Source organism: Rhinatrema bivittatum, chromosome 2 (assembly GCF_901001135.1).
Source record: "Rhinatrema bivittatum chromosome 2, aRhiBiv1.1, whole genome shotgun sequence".
Taxonomy (NCBI): Eukaryota; Metazoa; Chordata; class Amphibia; order Gymnophiona; family Rhinatrematidae; genus Rhinatrema; species Rhinatrema bivittatum.
Window position 1 is genome coordinate 762,235,289 of NC_042616.1, and position 24,356 is coordinate 762,259,644.

The 24,356-nt window shown below is 45.2% G+C and overlaps 1 protein-coding gene across 2 annotated transcripts in view; it reads right to left on the bottom strand.

Annotated features, from left to right (window-relative positions):
• Positions 1–24,356, bottom strand: part of ANXA13 (annexin A13) — a 128,198-nt gene that overhangs the window by 29,514 nt on the left and 74,328 nt on the right. For both annotated transcript variants that reach the window (XM_029591982.1, XM_029591983.1), the window contains 2 exons: positions 22,404–22,472; positions 21,581–21,682 (listed from right to left, as the gene is read on the bottom strand). In XM_029591982.1, coding sequence (XP_029447842.1) covers positions 21,581–21,682; positions 22,404–22,472 — 171 coding nt within the window. The remainder of the gene's footprint in view (positions 1–21,580; positions 21,683–22,403; positions 22,473–24,356) is intronic.

Sequence of the window (24,356 nt, forward strand, 5' to 3'; positions counted from 1 at the left end):
GAACGCCTCCCGGACGGCCCCGGCCCCGTCCAGGAATAAAAAAAATAAAGTAAATCAATAAAATCAATAAGTACGTAAGGGAAAGTTGAAAACAACTTTCAAGAGCGAGTTCAAAAGGGCGGGAAACCGTTAAGAGTTAAACGGGTGGGGTGCGTGCAGTCCGCCTGGAGGATTCAACCCGGCGGGTTCGGTGGGACCGGGGTTTCGGCGGATCCCCCACCCCTTTCGCAGGGGGGCGGGGAACGCCTCCCGGACGGCCGCAGGGCGCATTTCCTCTGCGGCGGAGCGCCGCAACCGGCTCCGTGTCGGCTGGGAAGGCCCAGGGGGGGCAGGTGGCCCGCCGCTCCGGCAGCGCGTGTTATAGCCCCCCCTGGCAGCAGCTTTGCCGTTTCCCCCGCCGTTTCCTCCTTCCCCTTTGCCAACTGTTAAGTAGTCTTAACCTCATTCACTACATCTATGCAGACGATGTTCAGATTCTTATTCCCATAACAGAATCTATTAACAAAGCCATCGCACTTTGGAACAACAGCTTACAAGCCACCACTAATCTCCTCAACAGTGTAAACCTGGTCCTCAATGCCTCTAAAACTAAACTCCTCTTCATTTCCTACAAGCAAGAAAACTCCCATCTCAGATCCATCACAAACACCTTCTCACCCACAACCATGTGAGAGACATGGGAGTAATTATAGACAACCGTCTTCACCTAAAGAATATGATCCAAACCACAACTATAAGATATAATATTATATCTTAATGGGCCTCGACAAAGGAAACTCTTTCCTATTGATCTTGTTAGACCTTTCCGCAGCGTTCGACACGGTCAACCACGCCATCCTCCTAAACCAGCTTTCGTCCATAGGAATCAGCGGCACCGTCCTATCCTGGTTCAAAACGTTTCTCAATTACAGAGGTTACAAAGTTAAACTCCAAAACAAGGAATCCTCAAGATTTGACTCTGTCATAGGAGTCCCTCAAGGTTCTTCATTGTCTCTGACCCTATTTAATATCTATCTTCTTCCTCTCTGCCAACTTCTTACCGACCTCAATCTAAAGTACTTCCTTTACGCAGATGATATTGAAATCATCATCCCTATCAAAGACACATACTGTAAAACTCTTGAGTACTGGGAAACATGCCACCAGAAAATCAAACAAGTAGTAAACAACCTACACCTCATCTTAAACTCATCCAAGACAGAAATCCTACTCATCTCTCCTGAAAACAATATCTCCAACACTACTCTTCCCACCAACCTACCTACCACACAAGTTAGAGAGTTAGGAGTGATAATAGACAACCGGCTAAACTTCAAGGCACATATCAACAAAACAATCAAAGACTGCTTCTATAAACTCCAGGTTCGGAAGAGGATAAGACCTCTTTTCCATGCTCAAGACTTCAGAACGATCATCGAAGCAGTCATTTTTGCGAAATTAGACTACTGCAGTTCCCTATTGCTAGGTCTGCCCTCATCCTATTCCAAACCACTACAGATGGTTCAAAATTCAGCAGCCCGATTACTAACAGGCGCAAGAAAGAGAGACCACATATCTCCCATTCTGAAAGAGTTACATTGGCTACCCGTCCACTTCCGTATCATCTATAAAGCCAGATGTGTCATCTTCAAAACTATTCATCAACGCATCTTATGCACTTTAGCTGATGACAAAGGAATCGGAAAATCTCTCAGAAATAAGAATACGCGTGGGAACACAAGGTCTGGATGAACAGGCACATCATTGGAGGACAGAGGTCAATCCCAGCTAGGGACACAAGCCGCGTAGGAAAAGAAACTAACCAGGATTCCCTCAGTAACGGCGAGTGAAGAGGGAAGAGCCCAGCGCCGAATCTCCGCCACTCCGGGTTCGGGGATCTGAACCCGACTCCCTTTCGATTGGCCCAGGGCGACGGAGGCCTTCGCCCGTCCCTTCGGAACGGCTCTCGCCTATCTCTTAGGACCGACTGACCCATGTTGAACTGCTGTTCACATGGAACCCTTCTCCACTTCGGCCTTGAAGAAGAATGCTCAGTCTGTTTAAAATAAGAAAATGAACGGACCCACTCTGAAGGACCATGCTCAGTCTGTTTAAAAGAACAAAATTAACGGACCCACTCAAGGACTATGCTCAGTCTGTTTAAAAGAACAAAATTAACGGACCCACTCTGAAGGTCAATGCTCAGTCTGTTTAAAATAGCAATATCAACAGACCCACTCTGAAGGACAATGCTCAGTCTGTTTAAAATAACAAAACGGAACTGCCCAGCTAGGGACACAAGGCCTGGAGGAACAGGCACATCATTGGAGGACAGAGGTCAATCCCGGCTAGGGACACAAGGCCTGGAGGGACAGGCAAGCACAGCAATGGAGTTAAAACACCAGTAGGAACACAATGCCTGGAGGTACAGGCAGGAACAGCAACGGAGTTAAAACACTTGTGGGAACACAAGGGCTGCACAGTAGATGCCGGTCAGGCACAGCGATTCATGTCAAGAACATGTGCTGCAGTGCTTACATTATCTTGAGCATAGGAGGCAATTGGAACTGCTGCAAGGCTCCTTTCAATAGCTTTTATTCATCTTGCCATTCACAAGGAAAATCGGGAAAGCCAAGCAATGGCAGGTTTACTTTCAAAAACACTAGCATTTCCATCAAGACCGGTGACAGCCTTGAGCGGTGAGGGCTCATGATATCCCCTGTCATTGAAAAAACACGTTCACTGGGCACACTGGTTGGTGGACGTGACAGATATCCTTCAGCCACTTTGGCTAGGTGTGGCCAGACAGTGGACTTGTGTGCCCAATATGCCAGCGGATCTGTCTGCGTGTTCTCTATCGGCTCTGAGAGATACCGTGTCACTGACAGCTCTGCTGCTGTCTCCTCCTGTGCTTGGGAGGGCTGAGAGTCACTCAATCCAGTTACTTTCTCTCTCGCCCGTTGCACAACTGATGTATCTTTATGGCCAACATGCCTTGGGCGTTCTGACGTTGAGGTGGACGCACTAATAATAGTATCTGTCACTGACACAGTCCTTCTCCTGCCAGGGCTAGCAGCAGCACAACTCTGTGACGTGCCTGCTGTTTCCACCTGTGCTTCAAGCCTAATCTGTCTCCGCCTATGGTGCTCCTGTTCACGGACCTGTGCTAACAACAGCTCCTTCACAAATGACAGACAATTGGTCTGTAGGGCGAGTTTACCTTTCACACGGGGATCACAGACAGAGGCGAGCATGTATGTGCTGTCCTCTGTTAAAGGCCTTAATCTGTCTTTCACCTGCTGCTGCAAAACGTCCACACACTGCAGCACCTCAGCAGTCATTCCCTCTTGCCGTTTAATGCCTTCCAAATGGTCATCCAGGAATTTCACTATAGGGATGATGTCAGCCAAGGTGGAACTTCTGGAACTCAGCTCCTCCGTGACGTCCTTGAAGGGCTGCAGGATTTTTACCAGCTGACTCATGACTAACCAATCGTGATGCCCTAGGGGATTCTGCACACCTATGTCTATTGTACCAGAAAGTTCATGAAGGGGTGTCTGCAGCTCCAGTAACCTCTCCAGCATCATAAAGGTTGAATTCCACCGGGTGGGAACGTCTTGAATGAGACGCTTCTCGGGCATATCCAAATCAGTCTGCTTTTCTCGGAGAACCTGCCCCGCCCTGACACTTCTGTGGAAGTGTGCTGCTATGTTCCTGCACTTGTGTATTAACCGACGCAGGTATTCAGTCTCCTTGTCCTTGGACTCCAAGCCCAAACCTGACTTCACTACCAGATGCAGAGTGTGTGCAAAACATCGGATGTTCTTAAACCGCCCATCGCTTATTGCCTTAACCATGTTTGCACCGTTGTCTGTGACAAAAAAGCCTGCCCGCGTTTTACTGTCTCGCTGGTGTACTTTCCAGCTCGCCAGCATCTTTCTGATGCATGCTAGAATATTGGCAGCGGTATGGGAATGGTCCGTCAGGTGGGTGTTCAGTAAAGCCCACCTCCACCCTGATGCTTGTTCAGTAATAGAGCTGCTGGCTGCCCCTGCCTCTGCCATGTCCCACCAGTGTGCTGTCAGAGAGAGGTAAGAGTGTGCAGCATTCATGGCGGTCCAGATATCGCAGGTGAAATGCACTCTTCCATCTGCCTTACCTAGCAGTGCTTGCACGCGACTGACACAGTGCTTGTACAGGCTGGGGATGACCTTTCTACTAAATGTGGTTCTGGAGGGGACTTTGTAATTTGGAAGTACGACCTTCAAGAAACGTTTGAAACCCACATTCTCAACTAACTGCAGGGGCTGGTCATCAAGGGCAATCATTTCCCCAATGCTCCTGGTTACTACTTTTGCGGCTGCCTGCCTCCTACCCCGGGATAGCGTTACCGCACTCCACCCCATTTCCTCCATGGTGCATTGTCGCTTCTCCCACATGTCAGTGGGTTTCTGGCCTGCCGCCTGACTGCTAGAAGGGTATGAGGGCGTGGGCTGACTCTGCTGCTTTCCTACCACTGCACCCTGGTTGGAAGGGGAAGGGGTCCCCTGACGGAAAATGCTACCATCCCCAGATGGCAGTAATCTTGTTGGGTGTTGCCTCTTAATATGATACTCCATGCCAAAATTTGACAGATGTCCCAGTTGCTTGCCTCTGCTAATATCCCTGGCACAGTAATTACACCGAGCATAACGCGGGTCTTCTGTCACTTTAAAATGTGCCCAGATCGCAGATTTCTTTTGTGATCCTCCTCTCTTTCCCGCCCTGGGGGTGGATGGTGGCACTGGAGTTGAGGTACTACTGGGTGTGGGTGGTGCACCCACTGCACCCGGCGAAGCAATGCCAGCGGGGGCAACAGTCACCCTCTGTCTCCCTTCTGACAGCTCTTCCTCCTCCTCGATATCAGTGAAATGTCTCCCCTGCCGCAGATTTCTGGAGGTGGAGGCTAAAACAGGACTAACTGACAATTCTACCGAAGATTGCTCAGGTATTACATCTTCCGTTTCTGATGAGAATCCCATCCAAGAAGATTCTTCTTCTGAATCAGAAGCTAACAGTGCCAGCGCTACCTTGTCACCACGAAGTTTTGCAGGACACTTCTGTCCCCTGGCTGCTCTTGGGTGTGTAACTTTTGTCTGGCTAGACTCTGCCTCCTCTTCACTCTCCTCCAAAACTACAGTGCCAGAAACACGTGCTGGCGATTGCAAAGTTTCATGGTCTGATTTCTTTTTTTTTGCCATGGAACTGCCATCTCCTACAAAGACGTTTGATTGCGACAGTTGCCTTTTTACCTGTACTGGTGGTGTTGCGCTGGTGTCTTTTGCGGTGCCTCCGCTGCCATTCCCACTAAGTCGCTTGCATCTCCCTTTCCCTGACATTATGGATTTAATGTCAATGAGTACTAGTGGTAACACTGCCCACTGTCCCACAATAATAATGTTCGGTCAGTTTAAAATAACTAAATTAACAGACCCACTCAAGAAGAATGCTCAGTCTGTTTAAAATAACAAAATGAACGGACTCGCTTAAGGCCAATCTTCACTCTGTTTATGCCCACTGCCTGCCTGGCAATGCACGGAATGTGTCTGTCTGTGTGTGTGCAGTGAGTGCACAGAGAACAAGCTTCCTTTTCAGTAGATATGAGGCAGGGTACTCCCAGCCCTGGAACTGCTGCCCACCCAGCACTGAACCACTCAAGGACAATGCGGTTAAGTCTGTTTAAAAATAACAAATTGAACAGACTCGCTTAAGGGCAATCTTCACTCTGTTTACAATGCCCACTGCCTCACTGCCTGCCTGGCAATGCACGGAATGTGTCTGTCTGTGTGTGTGCAGTGAGTGCACAGAGAACAAGCTTCCTTTTCAGTAGATATGAGGCAGAGTACTGCCAGTGCCAGCCCTGGCACTGCCCACCCAGCACTGAACCACTCAAGGAGAATGCTTTTATATTTATTTATTTATTTTTAATTTTTATATACCGATGTTCTTATAGAGACTATAAATCACTCCGGTTTACATATAACGATAAACTGCCCAACAGAGATAAGGGGGCTTTACATAGAACAGTGGTACATATGGAACATTATAACTGGATGACAATTTAACATAATGATAATAAATAATATAGAATAGTTTTTTTAAGTCTGTTTAAAAATAGCAAATGTAACAGACTCGCTGAAGGGCAATGTTCACTCTGTTTACAATGCCCACTGCCTCACTGCCTGCCTGGCAATGCACGGAATGTGTCTGTCTGTGTGTGTGCAGTGAGTGCACAGAGAACAAGCTTCCTTTTCAGTAGATATGAGGCAGAGAACTGCCAGTGCCAGCCCTGGCACTGCCCACCCAGCACTGAACCACTCAAGGAGAATGCTTTTAAGTCTGTTTAAAAATAGCAAATGTAACAGACTCGCTGAAGGGCAATGTTCACTCTGTTTACAATGCCCACTGCCTCACTGCCTGCCTGGCAATGCACGGAATGTGTCTGTCTGTGTGTGTGCAGTGAGTGCACAGAGAACAAGCTTCCTTTTCAGTAGATATGAGGCAGGGTACTCCCAGCCCTGGAACTGCTGCCCACCCAGCACTGAACCACTCAAGGACAATGCGGTTAAGTCTGTTTAAAAATAACAAATTGAACAGACTCGCTTAAGGCCAATCTTCACTCTGTTTATGCCCACTGCCTGCCTGGCAATGCACGGAATGTGTCTGTCTGTGTGTGTGCAGTGAGTGCACAGAGAACAAGCTTCCTTTTCAGTAGATATGAGGCAGGGTACTCCCAGCCCTGGAACTGCTGCCCACCCAGCACTGAACCACTCAAGGACAATGCGGTTAAGTCTGTTTAAAAATAACAAATTGAACAGACTCGCTTAAGGGCAATCTTCACTCTGTTTACAATGCCCACTGCCTCACTGCCTGCCTGGCAATGCACGGAATGTGTCTGTCTGTGTGTGTGCAGTGAGTGCACAGAGAACAAGCTTCCTTTTCAGTAGATATGAGGCAGAGTACTGCCAGTGCCAGCCCTGGCACTGCCCACCCAGCACTGAACCACTCAAGGAGAATGCTTTTAAGTCTGTTTAAAAATAGCAAATGTAACAGACTCGCTGAAGGGCAATGTTCACTCTGTTTACAATGCCCACTGCCTCACTGCCTGCCTGGCAATGCACGGAATGTGTCTGTCTGTGTGTGTGCAGTGAGTGCACAGAGAACAAGCTTCCTTTTCAGTAGATATGAGGCAGAGAACTGCCAGTGCCAGCCCTGGCACTGCCCACCCAGCACTGAACCACTCAAGGAGAATGCTTTTAAGTCTGTTTAAAAATAGCAAATGTAACAGACTCGCTGAAGGGCAATGTTCACTCTGTTTACAATGGCCACTGCCTCACTGCCTGCCTGGCAATGCACGGAATGTGTCTGTCTGTGTGCACTGCAGTGCACATAGAACTAAAGTAGATATGAGGCAGGGTACTCCCAGCACTGGAACTGCTGCCCACCCAGCACTGAACCACTGAAGGAGAATGTGTTCACTCTGTTTACAATGCCCACTGCCTCACTGCCTGCCTGGCAATGCACGGAATGTGTCTGTCTGTGTGCACTGCAGTGCACATAGAACTAAAGTAGATATGAGGCAGAGTACTCCCAGCCCTGGAAACTGCTGCCCACCCAGCACTGAACCACTCAAGGAGAATGCTTTTAAGTCTGTTTAAAAATAGCAAATGTAACAGACTCGCTGAAGGGCAATGTTCACTCTGTTTACAATGCCCACTGCCTCACTGCCTGCCTGGCAATGCACGGAATGTGTCTGTCTGTGTGCACTGCAGTGCACATAGAACTAAAGTAGATATGAGGCAGGGTACTCCCAGCCCTGGAACTGCTGCCCAGTGCCCACCCAGCACTGAACCACTCAAGGAGAATGCTTTTCAGTCTGTTTAAAAATAGCAAATGTAACAGACTCGCTGAAGGGCAATGTTCACTCTGTTTACAATGCCCACTGCCTCACTGTCTGCCTGGCAATGCACGGAATGTGTCTGTCTGTGTGCACTGCAGTGCACATAGAACTAAAGTATATATGAGGCAGGGTATTCCCAGCCCTGGAACTGCTGCCCAGTGCCCACCCAGCACTGAACCACTCAAGGAGAATGCTTTTAAGTCTGTTTAAAAATAGCAAATGTAACAGACTCGCTGAAGGGCAATGTTCACTCTGTTTACAATGCCCACTGCCTCACTGTCTGCCTGGCAATGCACGGAATGTGTCTGTCTGTGTGCACTGCAGTGCACACAGAACTAAAGTATATATGAGGCAGGGTATTCCCAGCCCTGGAACTGCTGCCCAGTGCCCACCCAGCACTGAACCACTCAAGGAGAATGCTTTTAAGTCTGTTTAAAAATAGCAAATGTAACAGACTCGCTGAAGGGCAATGTTCACTCTGTTTACAATGCCCACTGCCTCACTGTCTGCCTGGCAATGCACGGAATGTGTCTGTCTGTGTGCACTGCAGTGCACATAGAACTAAAGTATATATGAGGCAGGGTATTCCCAGCCCTGGAACTGCTGCCCAGTGCCCACCCAGCACTGAACCACTCAAGGAGAATGCTTTTAAGTCTGTTTAAAAATAGCAAATGTAACAGACTCGCTGAAGGGCAATGTTCACTCTGTTTACAATGCCCACTGCCTCACTGTCTGCCTGGCAATGCACGGAATGTGTCTGTCTGTGTGCACTGCAGTGCACATAGAACTAAAGTAGATATGAGGCAGAGTACTCCCAGTCCTGGAACTGCTGCCCAGCCAGCACTGAACCACTCAAGGAGAATGCTTTTAAGTCTGTTTAAAAATAGCAAATATGAGGCAGAGTACTGCCAGCCCTGCCTGGCACTGCCCAGGATAAAATGTACAGACTCACTCAATAAGAATGTTCTTTTTTTTTTTTCCCTAACAAAGAATCTGTTCTGTGTTGTCTATCAAATCTGGTTCTGTTCTGTGTTGTCTATCAAATCGGGTTCTGCTATCTTCTCTGCCTCAGCCTGCCTAAGCCCACCCTGCACGATCCCGATCCCGATCCCACCTCCCCACTGAATCGCTGACAATGTCCGTCAGTCCTCGTGCTGCTGCTGCTTTTATAGTGCTGCTGGCTCGTCAGGAAATCCTCAGAGAAGCACGGAATGACAGCGCGATTCGCTGCATTCAGTGCTTCTCTGAAAAGGTGAACGCAGATTCGCTGCGTTCCGGTATCCATGCCGACCTGTCCCACCCTTTCCTGTGAGTCACTGAGACTCACAGGACAGGGTCAGACAGGTTGACATGGTTACCGCAGGGGCGCCACCATTTTCAGGTAATCCGGGGCTCCGAGCTCGAGTCGCAGGTAATGGCGGCGAGAAAGCGCGCGCATGGCGATTCGCCGTATCCGACATATCTATGTTCATTTATGTCGGAAATCTGCTCGTATACGCCCCATCTTTTTTTTAAGTTAAAAAAAAATATTGAGTTGCGTTTTCCATATGCGGTCAATCCGAATGCACATCCCTACTGGGTACGCCGGGGATCCCCTCAGACGAGTGTAGGCACCTCAGGAATACAGATCCGGTAGTGGCTCACGGAGCGGAGTATGCCGAGGATGTTGGTACAGTAGATGTTGAAGAACTGGTAGAGATGCCAGAACCCGGAAGTGGCTCCAGTAGTTGGTGTGTCAAAACTCTGCAGTGCAGGAAATGCTGAATAACTTCTACTGAAGGGAAGGCGGCAGTGGCCCGAGGCTCAGGGTACACCACGGGAAATCCTCAATATGGTTCGTATGGTAGCTGTCAGTAGAGGTACTCACAAGAGATGGTTCTAGGAGAGAGACCTGAGAAGCAGGTCTAATAGCAGTTAGGCAGGTAGGCCCTCCGAGGAGCGGATAGCCGAGAACACAGGAGAGTCCCCGAGGAGCGGATACTCAGAGCGTTGGATGCCAAGACCAAAGTCAGGAACAGGAAGTCCTCGAATGAGACGGATTCACCAAGACGGAACTCCTTGCTAACTCGTAGAAGGCAAGGGCTGGTCAGGTTAAACACAATAGCAGATTGACGTCATCGGGAGGGGACGCCCCCGAGGTTCCCGCCATGATGTGTACAAAGGAGGCCCATGCACGCTCATGCGCACCTAAGTAATTCTGGATCCAAGATGGCGGTCGGCAGTGCCCAAGCTGTCCCGGGGATGCCGGAGAGGTTGGCGGGGATTAGCAGAGACCGCCATTCTTCCCAGGCTTGATGGTGCAGGGAGAAAATAGATGAGCATGAGAGGTTGCAACTGTCTGCGACCAACAGGTGTAACACAGCTGTTTTGAATATTTATTCTTTTTATGATTATGATTTTACTATTATGATTGATGGTTTATATATCTTGATTTTATTGTTTGATGTTTAATGAGGAATAGTGATGTTTCTGATTTTACATTGTTGCACTGCATAACGAGTCTATCTTGTTACGGTTTCCAATTCAGTTTTTGTCTGCATGTTTCTAGTTATACTTTGCCTCTTTATTCTGTATTTGATGAGGGTTAATCTGTGTTCTGCCTGTGTGACTGAGGTGAGGTATTTTGCTAGCATGGAGTTTCAGCTTCGCTTGTTCTGTTTTCCTAATATCAGGTGTATTGGTGTTTTAAGGCCTGGTGTAATATTTGAAGCGTTGCCTTTTCATAGGTAGGGTTGTTACTGTTTGAGTGCTGGCAGTTAGTGCTCTTTTCATGTGGGAGGGTTTACTATATTGTAAATAAGTTTACTTAAAGCTTTCTGAGGGCCGACATGCTTTACCATAGACCCAGTACCATATGACTGTAGGTGTCTTTTTTGCAGTGGTTTCCGGTTGTAGTAGTGCATGTAAATAATAATACATGTTTTAAGTGATATGAACACTGAATATTCTTTTTCATGTAAAATCTGTTACTATAAATGCATATTTTTTAAATTATTTGTGGGAAAGGTGGGACCAGGAGTGTGTGCAAGGCTGTGAGGTTTGCCTGTGACACCTAAGACCCTCGCACCAGCTCTGGCTGCACTGGCTCCACAAGACAAAGCAGCATTCCATCTGGAGCTGTACTAGTTTTGGTGAGTGGCTCTCCCCAGTCTCGGCCAGGGCTTAATTTTCTGTTTTTATAAACCCAGGGAACAGCAGGGGGAGGGGGGTCACTTCTTGTCCCCTCTCCCCTGGATTGGGTAGGCAGAGCAGAGCCTGGGGAACCATAAAAGCAGCAGACTGTGTAGCCTGCAGTCAATGGGAATGCACTAGAGTGGTGGGAGGGTTGTGGAGAAATGGGAGGCAAGCTACAGGCACAGGTGGGAAGGGGGTAAGTCAGGAGGAAGTGCCTATGCAGTGTTGGGGAGGCTTCTGTCTGAGGAGACTGCACTGAGCTCTGAGAGAAGCAGCTGGTTCGTTCTCTCTTAGAAAACGAGATTGGGATAGGGAGGGGGCTGCTGCAGAACAGGGAAGGGTTGGCAGCAAGCAATAACTTTACACCTGATGATGCAGCAGTGCTGGACTGGGGGCACTCACTGCCTGGGCACATAAGCAGCAGTACAACGGTAGTATGTCAGTCAGAGCGAGTGAGAGACGCACACACACCCATACACACTTTGTCTGTAATAGAGTGTGTGTGTATCTTTGTCTCTGACACAGACACACTCACACTCTCAGTTTGTGGGTATGTCTGAGAAAGAGTTTGTGTCTTTGTGGTTGTTAGTATGTTTGTGCCAATAAAGTTTCTGCAATCTAAAAAAATCTGTTTGTGACTGAGCATGGTGTCTGTTACTGGCTGTCATTACTTGCAACTGGTTCAAGAGCCAGACCAGGAATCCAGAATATATCTCTATAAGAGACATAAGCAGATGTGTAGGGGGCCCAACCAATTTGCATGGATGGAATGGGGGCTGCAACTCCGCTCACCCATGTTCTCTGGAATGTGTTCAACTTCTTAGTTATTTAGAAAAGATTAAGTTTATTTTGGAGATATTTTGGCTCAATTCTGCTGGGTTCTAGGGATGACGTAGTGTGCTTTTGGGAGCTGTTGATACATGTGCTGTAGGGAAAGTGCATGAAGGCATCAGATACCCCATGGGCCAGTTTTGAAAAAAAATCCCCCAGACCAATATCTCCTTGCAATTCCCCCTGAATAGGCACACATTATACCTGTTTCTAGGGCAGCAAATATTTAGGGGCAGCAAGCTAGCTAAGATTTGCTGTCTTCTAGCTCTGCTAATTCTCATTCAGCAGAGAACAGCCTTCTACTACCCTACTTGAGGTGAGGGGATTAAAAGCACCAAAAGTGCCTTGGGGTAGAAAAATCCTAAATCCATTCCTGACCACATACAGAGCATCAGGTGACATATGTGGTGGCCAAGTTTCTTTGGTCCTATGATCATGTCTATATAGCAAGGCAGCACTCCCTGTATTAGTACAGATGAGGTCATGATGCTCAGGATATGGTTCTTCTGGGTAGGTGTAGAAGAAAACAAATCCTTATAGCCAAACTGAGTAAAGGCAATTTTCAAATAGCCAATTTAACCAAGTACATTGCTTTGAAAATTGCCTTTTAAATGTATTGTTGTGAAAGAAGTATAAAGTGAATATTCTAAATGTATCTATTTATTGTAAATATTTATAATCTGCTTATAATAATAAATCATGATAAGTGGAGCACAAAATAAACATAGAACAATATTAAAACATTAATCAGACATTTCAAAATAAAACCATCATACATACAATAAATCTTCCCAGTGCCGGTGGGAGGATGTCTAGCAGCCCTAGCAGTGATGTCATCACTTGATCTCTCTCTCTCGCTCTCAGTTCACATATAACAAACGACCACCAGTTTCTCACAGAAATACATTTATTTATTTATTTATTTTTCTATACCGACATTCGATCTGGCATATCACATCGGTTTACATATAACAATATGTCTAAGGCGAACCTTGTAATGACATAGTACATTATAACAGCTTAACTAACTGGCTATATACCAAACGGTTTTATACAAATTATTATAACATGCTTGAGTAGCATAACTTAATACAGCATTATAAAGGATAATAAATTAACTATGTACAGAGGAAGGGTGGGGCATGATATAAGGTGGGAGGGGGGACTGTGGCAGGGTTATTTGTCTAGGGTGAAAGCTTTCCGGAAGAGCCAAGTTTTGAGGTTTTTTCGGAAGGTAGGTGTAGAAGGATCAGTTCTGAGAGCGGTTGGAAGGTTGTTCCATAGGTGAGGACCCGCTACGGATGCGGCGCGTTCTCTCGTGGAGACTTTATGTACTTCCTTTGTGGGGGGAATGGGGAGTAGGCCTGTGTTGGTAGAGTGGAGATTTCTAGTGGGGATGCAGGTGGTCAGAGGTCTTTGTAACCAGCTGGCTTTGTCATTATGTAATGCTTTATGAATGAGCATGAGTGTTTTGTATTGAGATCTGAACGGGACGGGCAGCCAGTGGAGTTGTTTGAGTGCGGGCGTGATGTGATCTGTTTTTTTTTTTCTTATTCGTTAGTGACCGTGCTGCGGCATTTTGTAGGAACTGGAGGGGCTTGAGGGTGGATGTGGGGAGGCCAGTTAGGAGGGCGTTGCAATAGTCAATTTTGGCGAAAAGGAGGGATTGCAGTACCGTCCGGTAGTCTGGGGGATGAAGTAGAGGTTGGAGTTTCTTCAGGATTTGGAGTTTGTAGAATCCTTCTTTTATCAGTGTCTTGATATGTTGTTTGAAGTTCAGTTCTTGGTCCAGGATGACTCCGAGGTCTCTAACCGTCGGGAGTATGTTGTATGTGGTTAGGGTTGAGGGATCCGTTATGGGTATTGAGGATATTGAGGTATTGAGGTATTGAGGATATTGGGTATTGAGGTATTGAGGTATTGAGGTATTGAGGATATTGAGGATATATTGAGGGTATATACATACCCGAAAATGCCCTCCAGCTCTGTGCCTTACCTGTGCCACTTCTCATTTCGTCTGTCTTTTCAAAACTGCTGCCCTTACCGACTACTCTGCTGCCCCGCCCACTTCTGGCAGCCTAGGCCATCGCCTACCCCGCCTAATGCTTTCACTAGCCCTGAATCTGACATTGCTGTAAATTACATTCTGCATATTATCACATTACCAAGACTTCATGCTATCCAAGGGCCTCTCTGAACAGACATGTTTTCAGCATCTTAAATATTTTTTATATCCTGTATCAATCTCAATCACACAGGCAATTCATTCCACAGCTTAATTCTTATAAGGGATAATGTTCGATTCTAGCAGCCCTACTTCTGGTATCTCCAAAAGGTCCAATCCAGAGGAACATAGACTCTGTGATGGAATGTAAATTTTAAACATTTTTTCAAATACAATGGAGAGTCTGACTGCAAAGCCTTAAACACCATAATTATTATCTTAAGTTTTAATCTCTGCAAAACTGGCAGCCAATGTAATTGCTCAAGCTGAGGGGTTATTTGTTCAAATGGGGCTGTCTCTAACATCGAACGGGCAGCCAAATTTTGCAATACTTGGAGCACAGGAAGCTGATATTAGTGAATTACAGTAATCTATTGATGTTAAAATGAAAGCATTTTAAAATCAGATGGATTAAAAAACTGCTTTAAATAATGAAGCATACTTAGCTTGAAATAGCCCATTTGAAAGCATCGATTTTAACTGAAGGGTATACTCCAAAGAACTATCAAAGCAAAAACCCAACTTTTTGACGTGATCCACAAAAGCAATCTCATTACCATTTACATTTATTAGGGATGTGCAATCATTTTTCCCGAATTAGGCAATGTCAAAGAAATTGCCTAATTTGGAATGGTTCACTAGAACCGAAAAACGATTGAATGTTTTCCAAAATTTCGGGAAAAATTCATCTTTGAGTTAGTGCGCACTAACCCGAAAATTGGGGCCACCAAAAAAAAAACCCCGAACCACGGGAAAAACGAAATTCCCATGGGGGGCCCCCGAAACGAAGCCTGACACGAACTTTTTACCCGAAGCCCATCTCTAACATTTATGGGGTTTAAAGAAATAGGCCCTGGGAGTTCCAGAGATGCATAAAGACTTGGTCATTGAAAAATTCAAGACCATGGCATTTAGAATCCATCCAGCTTCCAACAGCAGATAAGACAGTTTGAAATTTCAGCAAATGCTGCCTGTTCATCTCCTTTCACTAAGAAAGTACAATTGTATATCATCAGCATAGCATTAAAAACCAAACACATCAGATGAATCCAATAGAAAACAAAGGATGCAAGAAAATGTTAAAAAGAACAGGAGATAGAATTAAGCTCTGAGGCAACCCCCACTCTGCTATTACTGAACCAGTTTGAGACCGTAGGCCCAATTCTAACCTGATGCCGTGAAGCCAAAAAAGAATCAAACCACCTTAAAATTCTTCCCCCAATGCCAAACTCTCTTAAGCTCATTGATAAGATAGCACTCAAATGCAAAAACTGCAACAATATCCCCTCCTCAATCTAAAGTCCTTAAAAGATAATCATTAACTGAAACCAGAGCTGTAGCTGTGCTTTGGCCATCTCTGAATCCACACTGGCTTTCATGAATTGTTGAAAAATCAAGTTTTCTAAAGGTGTCTCTACCAGCAATAGATTTAATATAGATATATGACTACAGGGTTGATTTTTAGGTAAATCACCCTTCTTCAATACTAGATGGATTTGTGATCTCTTAAATCCCTTAGGAACGACTCCTTCTAATAAAGATAAATGTATCAACTCAGCAAGACAGCCAGTGATATAATCTTTTAAGGGGTAAATAAATAACCCGTATCAGGCAAGGGTCGAGGGCACAGAACGAGTTCTTCAATTCCCCTGTTCTCTGCTCTACTTCACTATTTTGGACAATATCAAAAGAATCCCAATAAATCTTACCTTCTGTCCTCTCAGAGCTAGTACCTTCTTCTTTTCCCTTAAAATCCTTGATCAAGCAATTCTTAGCTTTATCAACACAATGGGTGGCAAATTCCTGGGCTGAGTATTCTCACTGAATATTTTTCCCGGAATAAAATAAAATAATTTCTTGATGAATGGCTCCATCTGGCCATGACGGAGACCCTGGTCATGATTTCCTAATCAATAAAGCATTGGGCCACTTGTAAACTTCTGGTTCAATTCTTGAATTGTATTGTTGTTTGACTTTTAATAAACAGTTTGAAACCCCCCCCCCCAAAAAAAAAGTTCTTGTTGACAATTTTACAAGCTTTGCAATCGGGAGGATTATTATTTCTTTCTAGTAACAATAGACAAAATCATATACTGCTTACATGCCTTCCGATACATGGCTACATTCTCAGGGATAGGAGAATGACGCCATTTCTGGTCAGCTCCTTGAACTAATCCCATTTTGCTTTTACGTTTTTGCAGCGAACCAATGCGCTCTCCCATGTCTATGCTTTATTACCCTTTCCTGGAGCAACAGTTTGAGAGTCTGTAGTCAAAACATCTAATAAGGATGAAGCAAAAGTTTCAAAAGAATTCTTAATAACCAGATTTTTCTGATTCTCCCATTCATCCTTAAATATCTATCAAAGGATGGATCTTTTTTTACAACAGGTTCAGAAGAATCACCATTTCCATGTCTACAAATGCGGAAGAAAAAGTAATCACCCTACGATCTGTCCATGGAACTACTTCCACTTTAATATCAGTAACCAGTGACTGTGCCAACCAATGACTGGAACTATTAACTGAACTAGAATAGGCCCTGCTCTATGCGTTGGTACAGTTATCCAGGCATAATTTGAGGGACAACAATAGAGATTCAAATTCCCAAAACAAATCCCTCGGTTGACTATATTTATGAATACTAATGTCACCAATTACTACAATTTTACTTGATTGGGACAATAAACCAATTAAAAAGTCTACCAGGATGGACAAGTCTCTATCAAAATGCCCAGGTGGGCAAAACAACTAAGCTAATACCCACTCTTTCCATCTAATAACCAGATTCTCACTACCCTCTCCTAACGCCAATGAAACCTACTGAAGCTGAATATTAAGCCTATGGAAAAACACCACTCCTTCCCCTTTCCTATCCAGCCTACTTTTATGTAAAACATATAATCATTAGGGCAACACAATTGTAAAAGAGAAACATTGAAATCTTTATGCCAGGATTCAGAGACAAAATAAATAAATCAAATTAAAAATCCATCCATCAATAACTGAAATATTAGAAAAGTCTTGGTTTGAAAAGAAGATACATTGACATAAGCCATTGAAAGAGGACTAAAATCATACCCAGTTCCATACCTACTTTTTAACAGTATAGGAAAAAGCCTAGTGGAGGTCACCAAAATCTTAGGTCTATCAACAGAATAATGCCTTGAGCATTTTACCACCGGATTATATCGACCCCTACCTACCAAAACAGGGATACATAGTCTTAAGGATCCTATAAAATCAATGCTCATAAAACTAAATAAAAATCCAAACAAAATTCCAAACAAAGGGACAGGGCCCTTTGCCAGCGGCTTGCCAACTGCAGGACTGCCGACGGGCCACTTCCTTTAGCGGCCCAATGGTCCTCTGACGTCGATGACATGAGGGTGGGTGGAGCTACCTGGCTTCGCCTTCAGGAAGGCAGGAAGGAACAGCAGGTAACTTGAATGCTGTGCAAGAAAGTGCTTAAAGGAGAAATTTAAAAATCCCATGTACATTAATTAGGAGATGCGCAAATATGTCGGGCTTGTGCGCATGGAACAGATTTTAAAAGCTGCCGAGTTGCACGCATATCTCCCGGAGTGTGCACATCTCGAAAGTTTTCATAAAGGGACAGGGTGCGGACATGGTCTGTACGGGCATGGGCATTTTGGAGCATGAACCTGAGATGTGTGGGTAAATGCTTACATGCTCTGGCGTGCGCCGAGGCCCCCTACCACATAACTTTACTTCTGTTAAGGAAGATGTGTAAGTTAAAAAATAAAGAAAAATAGGCAGATCTGTGGGGTTTTAAGGGGCGGGGCTAACGGAGATGGTAAAGGCTATTAAACTAGGAAGGTTTGGAGGACCTGTCTCTTAACTTGGCAAACTGGAGACAAACTGGTAAAACATGTAAATCGTGGGAATTTAAAAGGGGTTTTTAAATTCCCATGATTTACAAGGTTGAAGCGGTATTTATTTAAAATTCAGCACACATGTGCACGTAGCCAGGCTATTTTATGACATGCGAGCATATGCACGTGTATGTTAGAAAATGGCCGTGTCCTTGGAAGTGGGCCAATGTAAGTGTGCAAATGTGTTTTGAGAAGAACTTTCTTAGGCCTGGATTTATCAAAATGCGATAGCAAAAGGGGTGTGTTTTATGCTAATGTCCAGTTTATTGCAATTTGCACTAATTACCTATGTGAAGAGCTAAGTTAGTGAGTGCCATACCTGTTGTATTTCTGAGAGAGAGAAAGAGAGAGAGAGAAAGAGAAAGAGTCTAGCCCTAATGCCCTCTCCCTCGATAGGTATTTGTATCCCTATGGGAGGCCCACCTAGTAACTCGAGGTGAGGTTTAGGTATTAGTGTAGGGGGTTAGGGGCCATTTTGACATTTAACATGAGACGTACGAACAGAACAGTGGTCTCTTGTGAAGCTTTGATGACCTTCGGAGTGATGAAACTCACTCCAAGATGATATTTGTGCAAGGTTCTCTCAACCTAGCTTGATGGACTCCCTACCTGGGTAACATCAAGCTAGGTGGAGAGAACACTGCACAAATCTCATCTTTGGGTGAGTTTCCTCACTCAGAAGGTCATCAAATCTTCACAAGAGACCATTGTTCTGTTTGTACGTCTCACGTTGAATGTCAAAGTGACCCCTAACCCCCTACACTAATACCTAAACCTTACCTCGAGTTACTAGGTGGGTCTCCCATAGGGATACAAATTCCTATCTAGGGAGAGGGCATGGCTAGGTTCATTCTCTCTCTCTCTCTCTCTCAACTTCAAATGTACTAAAACAGGCCTTTCAGGAGACATCACAAAATACCATAACACAAGCTATCGCACGGCTTAATGCTACTGAAAAATGTGTAGTTAAAATCGGTGTTAAGTCTGTGCAATAGCACTTTGCAGACTGGCAAGCCCACCCCTAACTCCTCCTCTTTTTCAGATTTGCATTGCACCATACAATATGGTGCTATCGCATGCGTTAATGGGGCTTTTCGCATGCAATAAGCCCTTAATGCATGCAAAAACGCCTTAGCGCATTTTGATAAATGACCCCCTTAGTGTGTTGGTAGCAGCATGAATGGCAGTATTAGTAGCAATGAGAGCAGTTCTCCCAGCTGGCTTTCTTTAGCGGCCCTCTGACGTTATCGTTGTGGGAGTGGGCGGAGCTACCCGGCTCCGCTTTCAGGGAGGCAGGAAGGAACAGCAGGTAACTTGAACTGTGAGAGAAAGTGCTTAGTCAGTTGGTAGCAGCATTGATGCAGTAGTTGCAGTTGCATCCTCCTTGTTGTGTTTGTAGTTGATTTCTTGGCATAAAGTGGGTTTATTCAATTTTCCAGAGACATATAGAACTTCTGAGATTTATTTTCCAACTTGGGATAGGAAGAACTTCATTTGCTGAAGTCAGTAAATATCTTTCTGCCAGAAATTTTTCTTAAGTTCGAAATTAGTGCGAATGAAGTCCATAAAGTAGAAATAAACATCAGCAGTCTAGACTTCAATTTTTTTTTGTTTTTTAACAGGGAAGCTCATCGTAAAATGTTGCATACCTATTATTTCCAAAAAGCATAAAAAAATGAGACATATTTCATGCCAAAAAACTGAAATAAAAAGTTAGGAATAAGAGTTGAAGAGGAAACAACAAAGTCATGTGTTGTTCAAACTGATTTTTTTTTAGGGTGGGCTTGGCAGTTCCTTTGGGTTTCCAGCTCAAATGGAACCTGCCTCTCCTGGGGCTCTGACTTCATTAGCCTGCATTCAAAGCCACCTGAGATATTTCTCCCATTTTCTTTCTCTCATCCACTTCCCACTACAACTCAGCCACAGTCCTCAATAGTCCTGGTGTGTGTGTGTGACCCACACTTCTGAGAGAAGATACAGTGCTATACAGAAAGACATATGGAGGGAGAGTGTGCTTTAAGAAGCGCTGAGAACAATGCGCTCGTCTCAGCAAAAAAAAATGAAAAACAGAAAAAAACCAATCAGTAAAGGTTAGAAGTCTGTGAAACCTTCAGAACAGAAAAGAACCACCCTTCACCACCTTTGTGGAACCATCTATTCCATCTCCGTTGGCCAGGGTATATTAAGGTCCTATTTGGCAGCAGGTTGCGCTGTCCTAGCTTTTGCGATAAGGCTCTTCCTAATGAATATGCATGAGACATATTTGCTTATAGTCCCTCCACAGTAACAGACGATATGACAGCAGATAAAAGACCAAATGGTCTATCCAGTCTGCCCAGTAGGGTGGCCAACTGCCTGGTACTGGACTGGACAGTCCGGTTTTTAAACTAATTGTACAGGATCCGGTTACAAAGGTAACCGGTCACTGCATTGTCTGGTCTGCTACAGGGACCGCGCCTAATTCAGCATTCAGAATGAGAGGGGATAATCGGCAAACTCCAACCCGCCCCATGAAAGTGGCCAAAGGAGGAAGACACCTGTCACTCAAACATTCCTGCCAATCATTTCACTTCCCTTGGGTGAGGGGCAGATGCATCAGCCAATGGCAGGAGGTGCAGACCGGGAGTGGGAGTCTGTGAGATTAATAGAGCTGGGATATCATGGAGAAACATTTGCAGACAGGGTGTAAAGATGCAGAGTGAATCGATGCTGCATTGGACTTACACTCAATCTCTGACTTGTCACTGGGTGCAAGTGAATTTTGTATGGGGAGGCCAGGTCTAAATGAGAGAGAGAACGTATGTATGAGAAAGAAAGGGGGGGGGGGGAGAGAAAATCTGTGAATAGCAGGAACTGGAGGGTACTTAATATGAATCCAGGTTTAAGGGCATTTGGAGCAAATTATGCAAATGAAAGGAGCCCCTCCTCCCCCTCAAGTGTCCAGTCCAGGTCTATGGAAAAGTTGTCTGCCCTACTGCCCAGCAGGGTGGTCAGGGTTGTAACTGCCGCTCCGTGCAGGTTCCCTGCTTTCAGAAAAGTAACCTTGTTTTATCTCAGTGCTTCTTTTCCATCCTCTGTTCACTAGGGATCCTCTGTGTTTTATCTCATTCCCTTCTGAATTCTGTCACAAGTTTTGTCTTCATCACCTCCTCTGGGAGAGCACCGCAGGCAATGTATGCAGACATATCTCGTGCATATTCATTACTAGGGTCATCTTGAAAACCTGACTGGCTGGGGATGCGGTTTGAGCATCACCGACATAGTCCTCAGATCCAGACTTAAACAAACTTCTAGCTTAACGGGAGCTGTGCTCTTCTCCAAAGTGCCACAGATGTGGATTTGACTTTCCCACACCCATGACTGATGGGGCAGGGGAGGAGGGCGAGGGAGGCTCGTGAGAAGCAGCAAAGGGAATTAACAGGGTCACCTGTTAGACGAAACAAATCTCATCACAACACCACACAAGGCCTTTAGTGAATATGGAGAATCCGGCTTTACTGCAGACTTTACTGGCTACCCCCGACTCAATCATACTTACAATCTCATAGGCTTTGAAAGTAGCTCTTAATTGCATATAGTTTCTCTTTGCCAAGACGGTATTGAATGCCAGTTCCTCTGTGCCCCAGCGGCCTTCTCCTGCCTTTAAAATTGAAAAACATCCCAATGTTAAAAAAAAAAAAAATCTATAAAAAGACTTACCATTTGGATTTTAATACTGCAGGGAATACCCTGCTCTGACCGTTGCCTCAACTAGTTGTTCTTTCTTTATATTTACTCACGCAGGACTGTCTGCATGACATGAAAATATTTCACCGAGCCCGACGGTCTGAATGAATGCCTGCCTCCGTGAGAATTGCTGCAGGGCTATTTTTATCTGCTCCTGGCTTTCCCATTCCCATGTGAAGCTTTCTGGGGGTCCCTGTGTCTGTTTCCTGAACTGGAACCAGCAGACATCATGCATTACAAAACTCTTTGGCATTACATTACAAGAAAAAATTGTCCAGAATGCCCCAACATCGGTCGTCTTTTGATAGGATTTGCCTCCCCTCCTCACCTGGTTCAACCTGGAGAAGCTGATCCAGTTCCTGGTTTTGCCCTGTTACATGCATGGAGATGGGGGGGGTTATGCTTTTCTCCGGGAAAACAGAATTACAACTCCACGCAATGGGAGAAAACCAAATCTGGACCAGTCTCTTTCGAGTTGGCAACCCTATCTTCTGATGGTCAGTTTTTTAAAAAATCCTGATTACAGCTCGAGAAAAACATTACATTTACTTGCCCTATTGGATCTTAAAAGCCCCAAACAAACCCTGCAGTCATTATAAATCTGTAATTCCTGCACCAGCTCCTCATTCACTCACTTCATACAGGTCTTTGGCATCTTGGCCAGCTAAGGCTTCGTTGATTTCAAGCCCCTCATCTCGCTTACCCTAGAGGGGGAAAAAAAAAACAGACAGGGTATTATGCAGCTTGTTTATTCAAGCAAGACAGTAAGAAAGAAGTTTTGGAACTACACAAAAGCCAAGTTCTTATCTCCTGCAGGGGTCTCAGCCTCACTAGCGTTGATATAGTGTCCTTTTGCTGCCACCTGCTGGGACGTATGAAGCACTGCAACAACTAGGGCATGGTGCAGCATTTTTGCCCCTAAACATTCTTGGAAGACAGAAAGGGGTAAAGAATGCTGAAACTATTGTATGCAGTGAAAGTTATAGAATATAAGCCCATGTTAGCAGTGAATTAAATATTCTAGCAGACTGTGGTTGTTTAAAACCTGTAAATAAAATGTGCTTTTACAAAACCTGAAGGGTTAGGCTTCCCAAACCTGTCCTGGTCACCAAACAATCCGAGTTTTCAGGATGGCAACAGTGAATGTGCATGAGATCAATTTGCATATACTGGATCTCAACACATGCAAATCTCTCTCATGCATATTCATTATGGATATCCTGCAAACCCAACCGGCTGCCTGGTCACCTGGACAGTTTTGGGAAGACCCTGCTGAAGAACATAAAAGAATACACAAGACACAGACCTTTTTCAGCAGAAAGGAAGCTCTACCACAAGAGGTTATGATAAGAGGCTCCGAGGGGATTAGATGCAGGAGTCACCTTAGAAAATATTTCTTAATGGAAAGGGTGGTGGAGTTAGCCTTTGGCAAAAGCTAATGCACTGGCTCATGTTGGGTGGCTCCCTAAACTGGCTGCAGCCATTCCTTATAGACGAGTCCAGAGGTGAATCCAGGCTTCCTTCACATCTTTTTTTTTTTTTTTTTTACTCTTTATTTATTTAACTTTTTGCATACAAAAATACAAAAATGTATATTTCAAAAGATGACATGCCAGCATGAGGACTTCACATAGACAACTTAACTATAAGCACGTAAAAACACCCTTCAAGACAACAAACCTGCTTATTAGCCATCTCATGGAGGGATCAGTTCAGACCATAATACCCCAATCGTCTCAAATTTATGACTTTACCCCATGAAGTACAAAGCCTAATCTCTCAATATCAGAAAATGTTTGTCCCTCTTTAGGTCAGTAATGCAAGCAGGGGTTGAACTTCCAAAAGGCAGCGAGTGTGAAATGAGCAGCCGGGAAAAGCTGGGCAGCATACACTCTGTATCAGTGGAAACCAACTACCCGTCCCGTCTTCTCCACATCTTTTTATTTTGATCCACGGTTTCGACGTGCTCTTTTGTGCTTCCGACTCCAGCAGAACCAGGGCTGGGATTCTGGCTCCAGGAGCCCTTCATTTTGCAACTACCTGGGGATTTCTGAAAATTGCCCTCCCTGTGGATTCAGAGGCAAAGGGAAATGAGGTGGCTTGGCTAAGTTCATAAGTCTTGTCACGAGGGAGGGGGAGAGGCGGGGGAGAGACGCGAACAGTTCTCAGTCCACTGCTTTGAGCCCTAAGCCACTCTTTCTTCACTCCCGGGGTTTGACAGCGCTTGGTCTTGAATGTTAATATTACCTACCACCCTTAACATAAGGCTTGGGGTTAACCTGCACGGAGCAGCAGTCTCTTTCCTTAACCTATACATGAAGTGTTAGTTACTACCGGCAGGGAGTGGTAGTTAATAGAGATGTGAATCGTGTCCTCGATCGTCTTAACGATCGATTTCGGCTGGGAGGGGGAGGGAATCGTATTGTTGCCGTTTGGGTGTGTAAAGTATCGTGAAAATCGTTAAAATCATGAGCCGGCACACTAAAACCCCCTAAAACCCACCCCCGACCCTTTAAATTAAATCCCCCACCCTCCCGAACCCCCCCAAATGCCTTAAATTACCTGGGGGTCCAGCGGCACACTAAAAC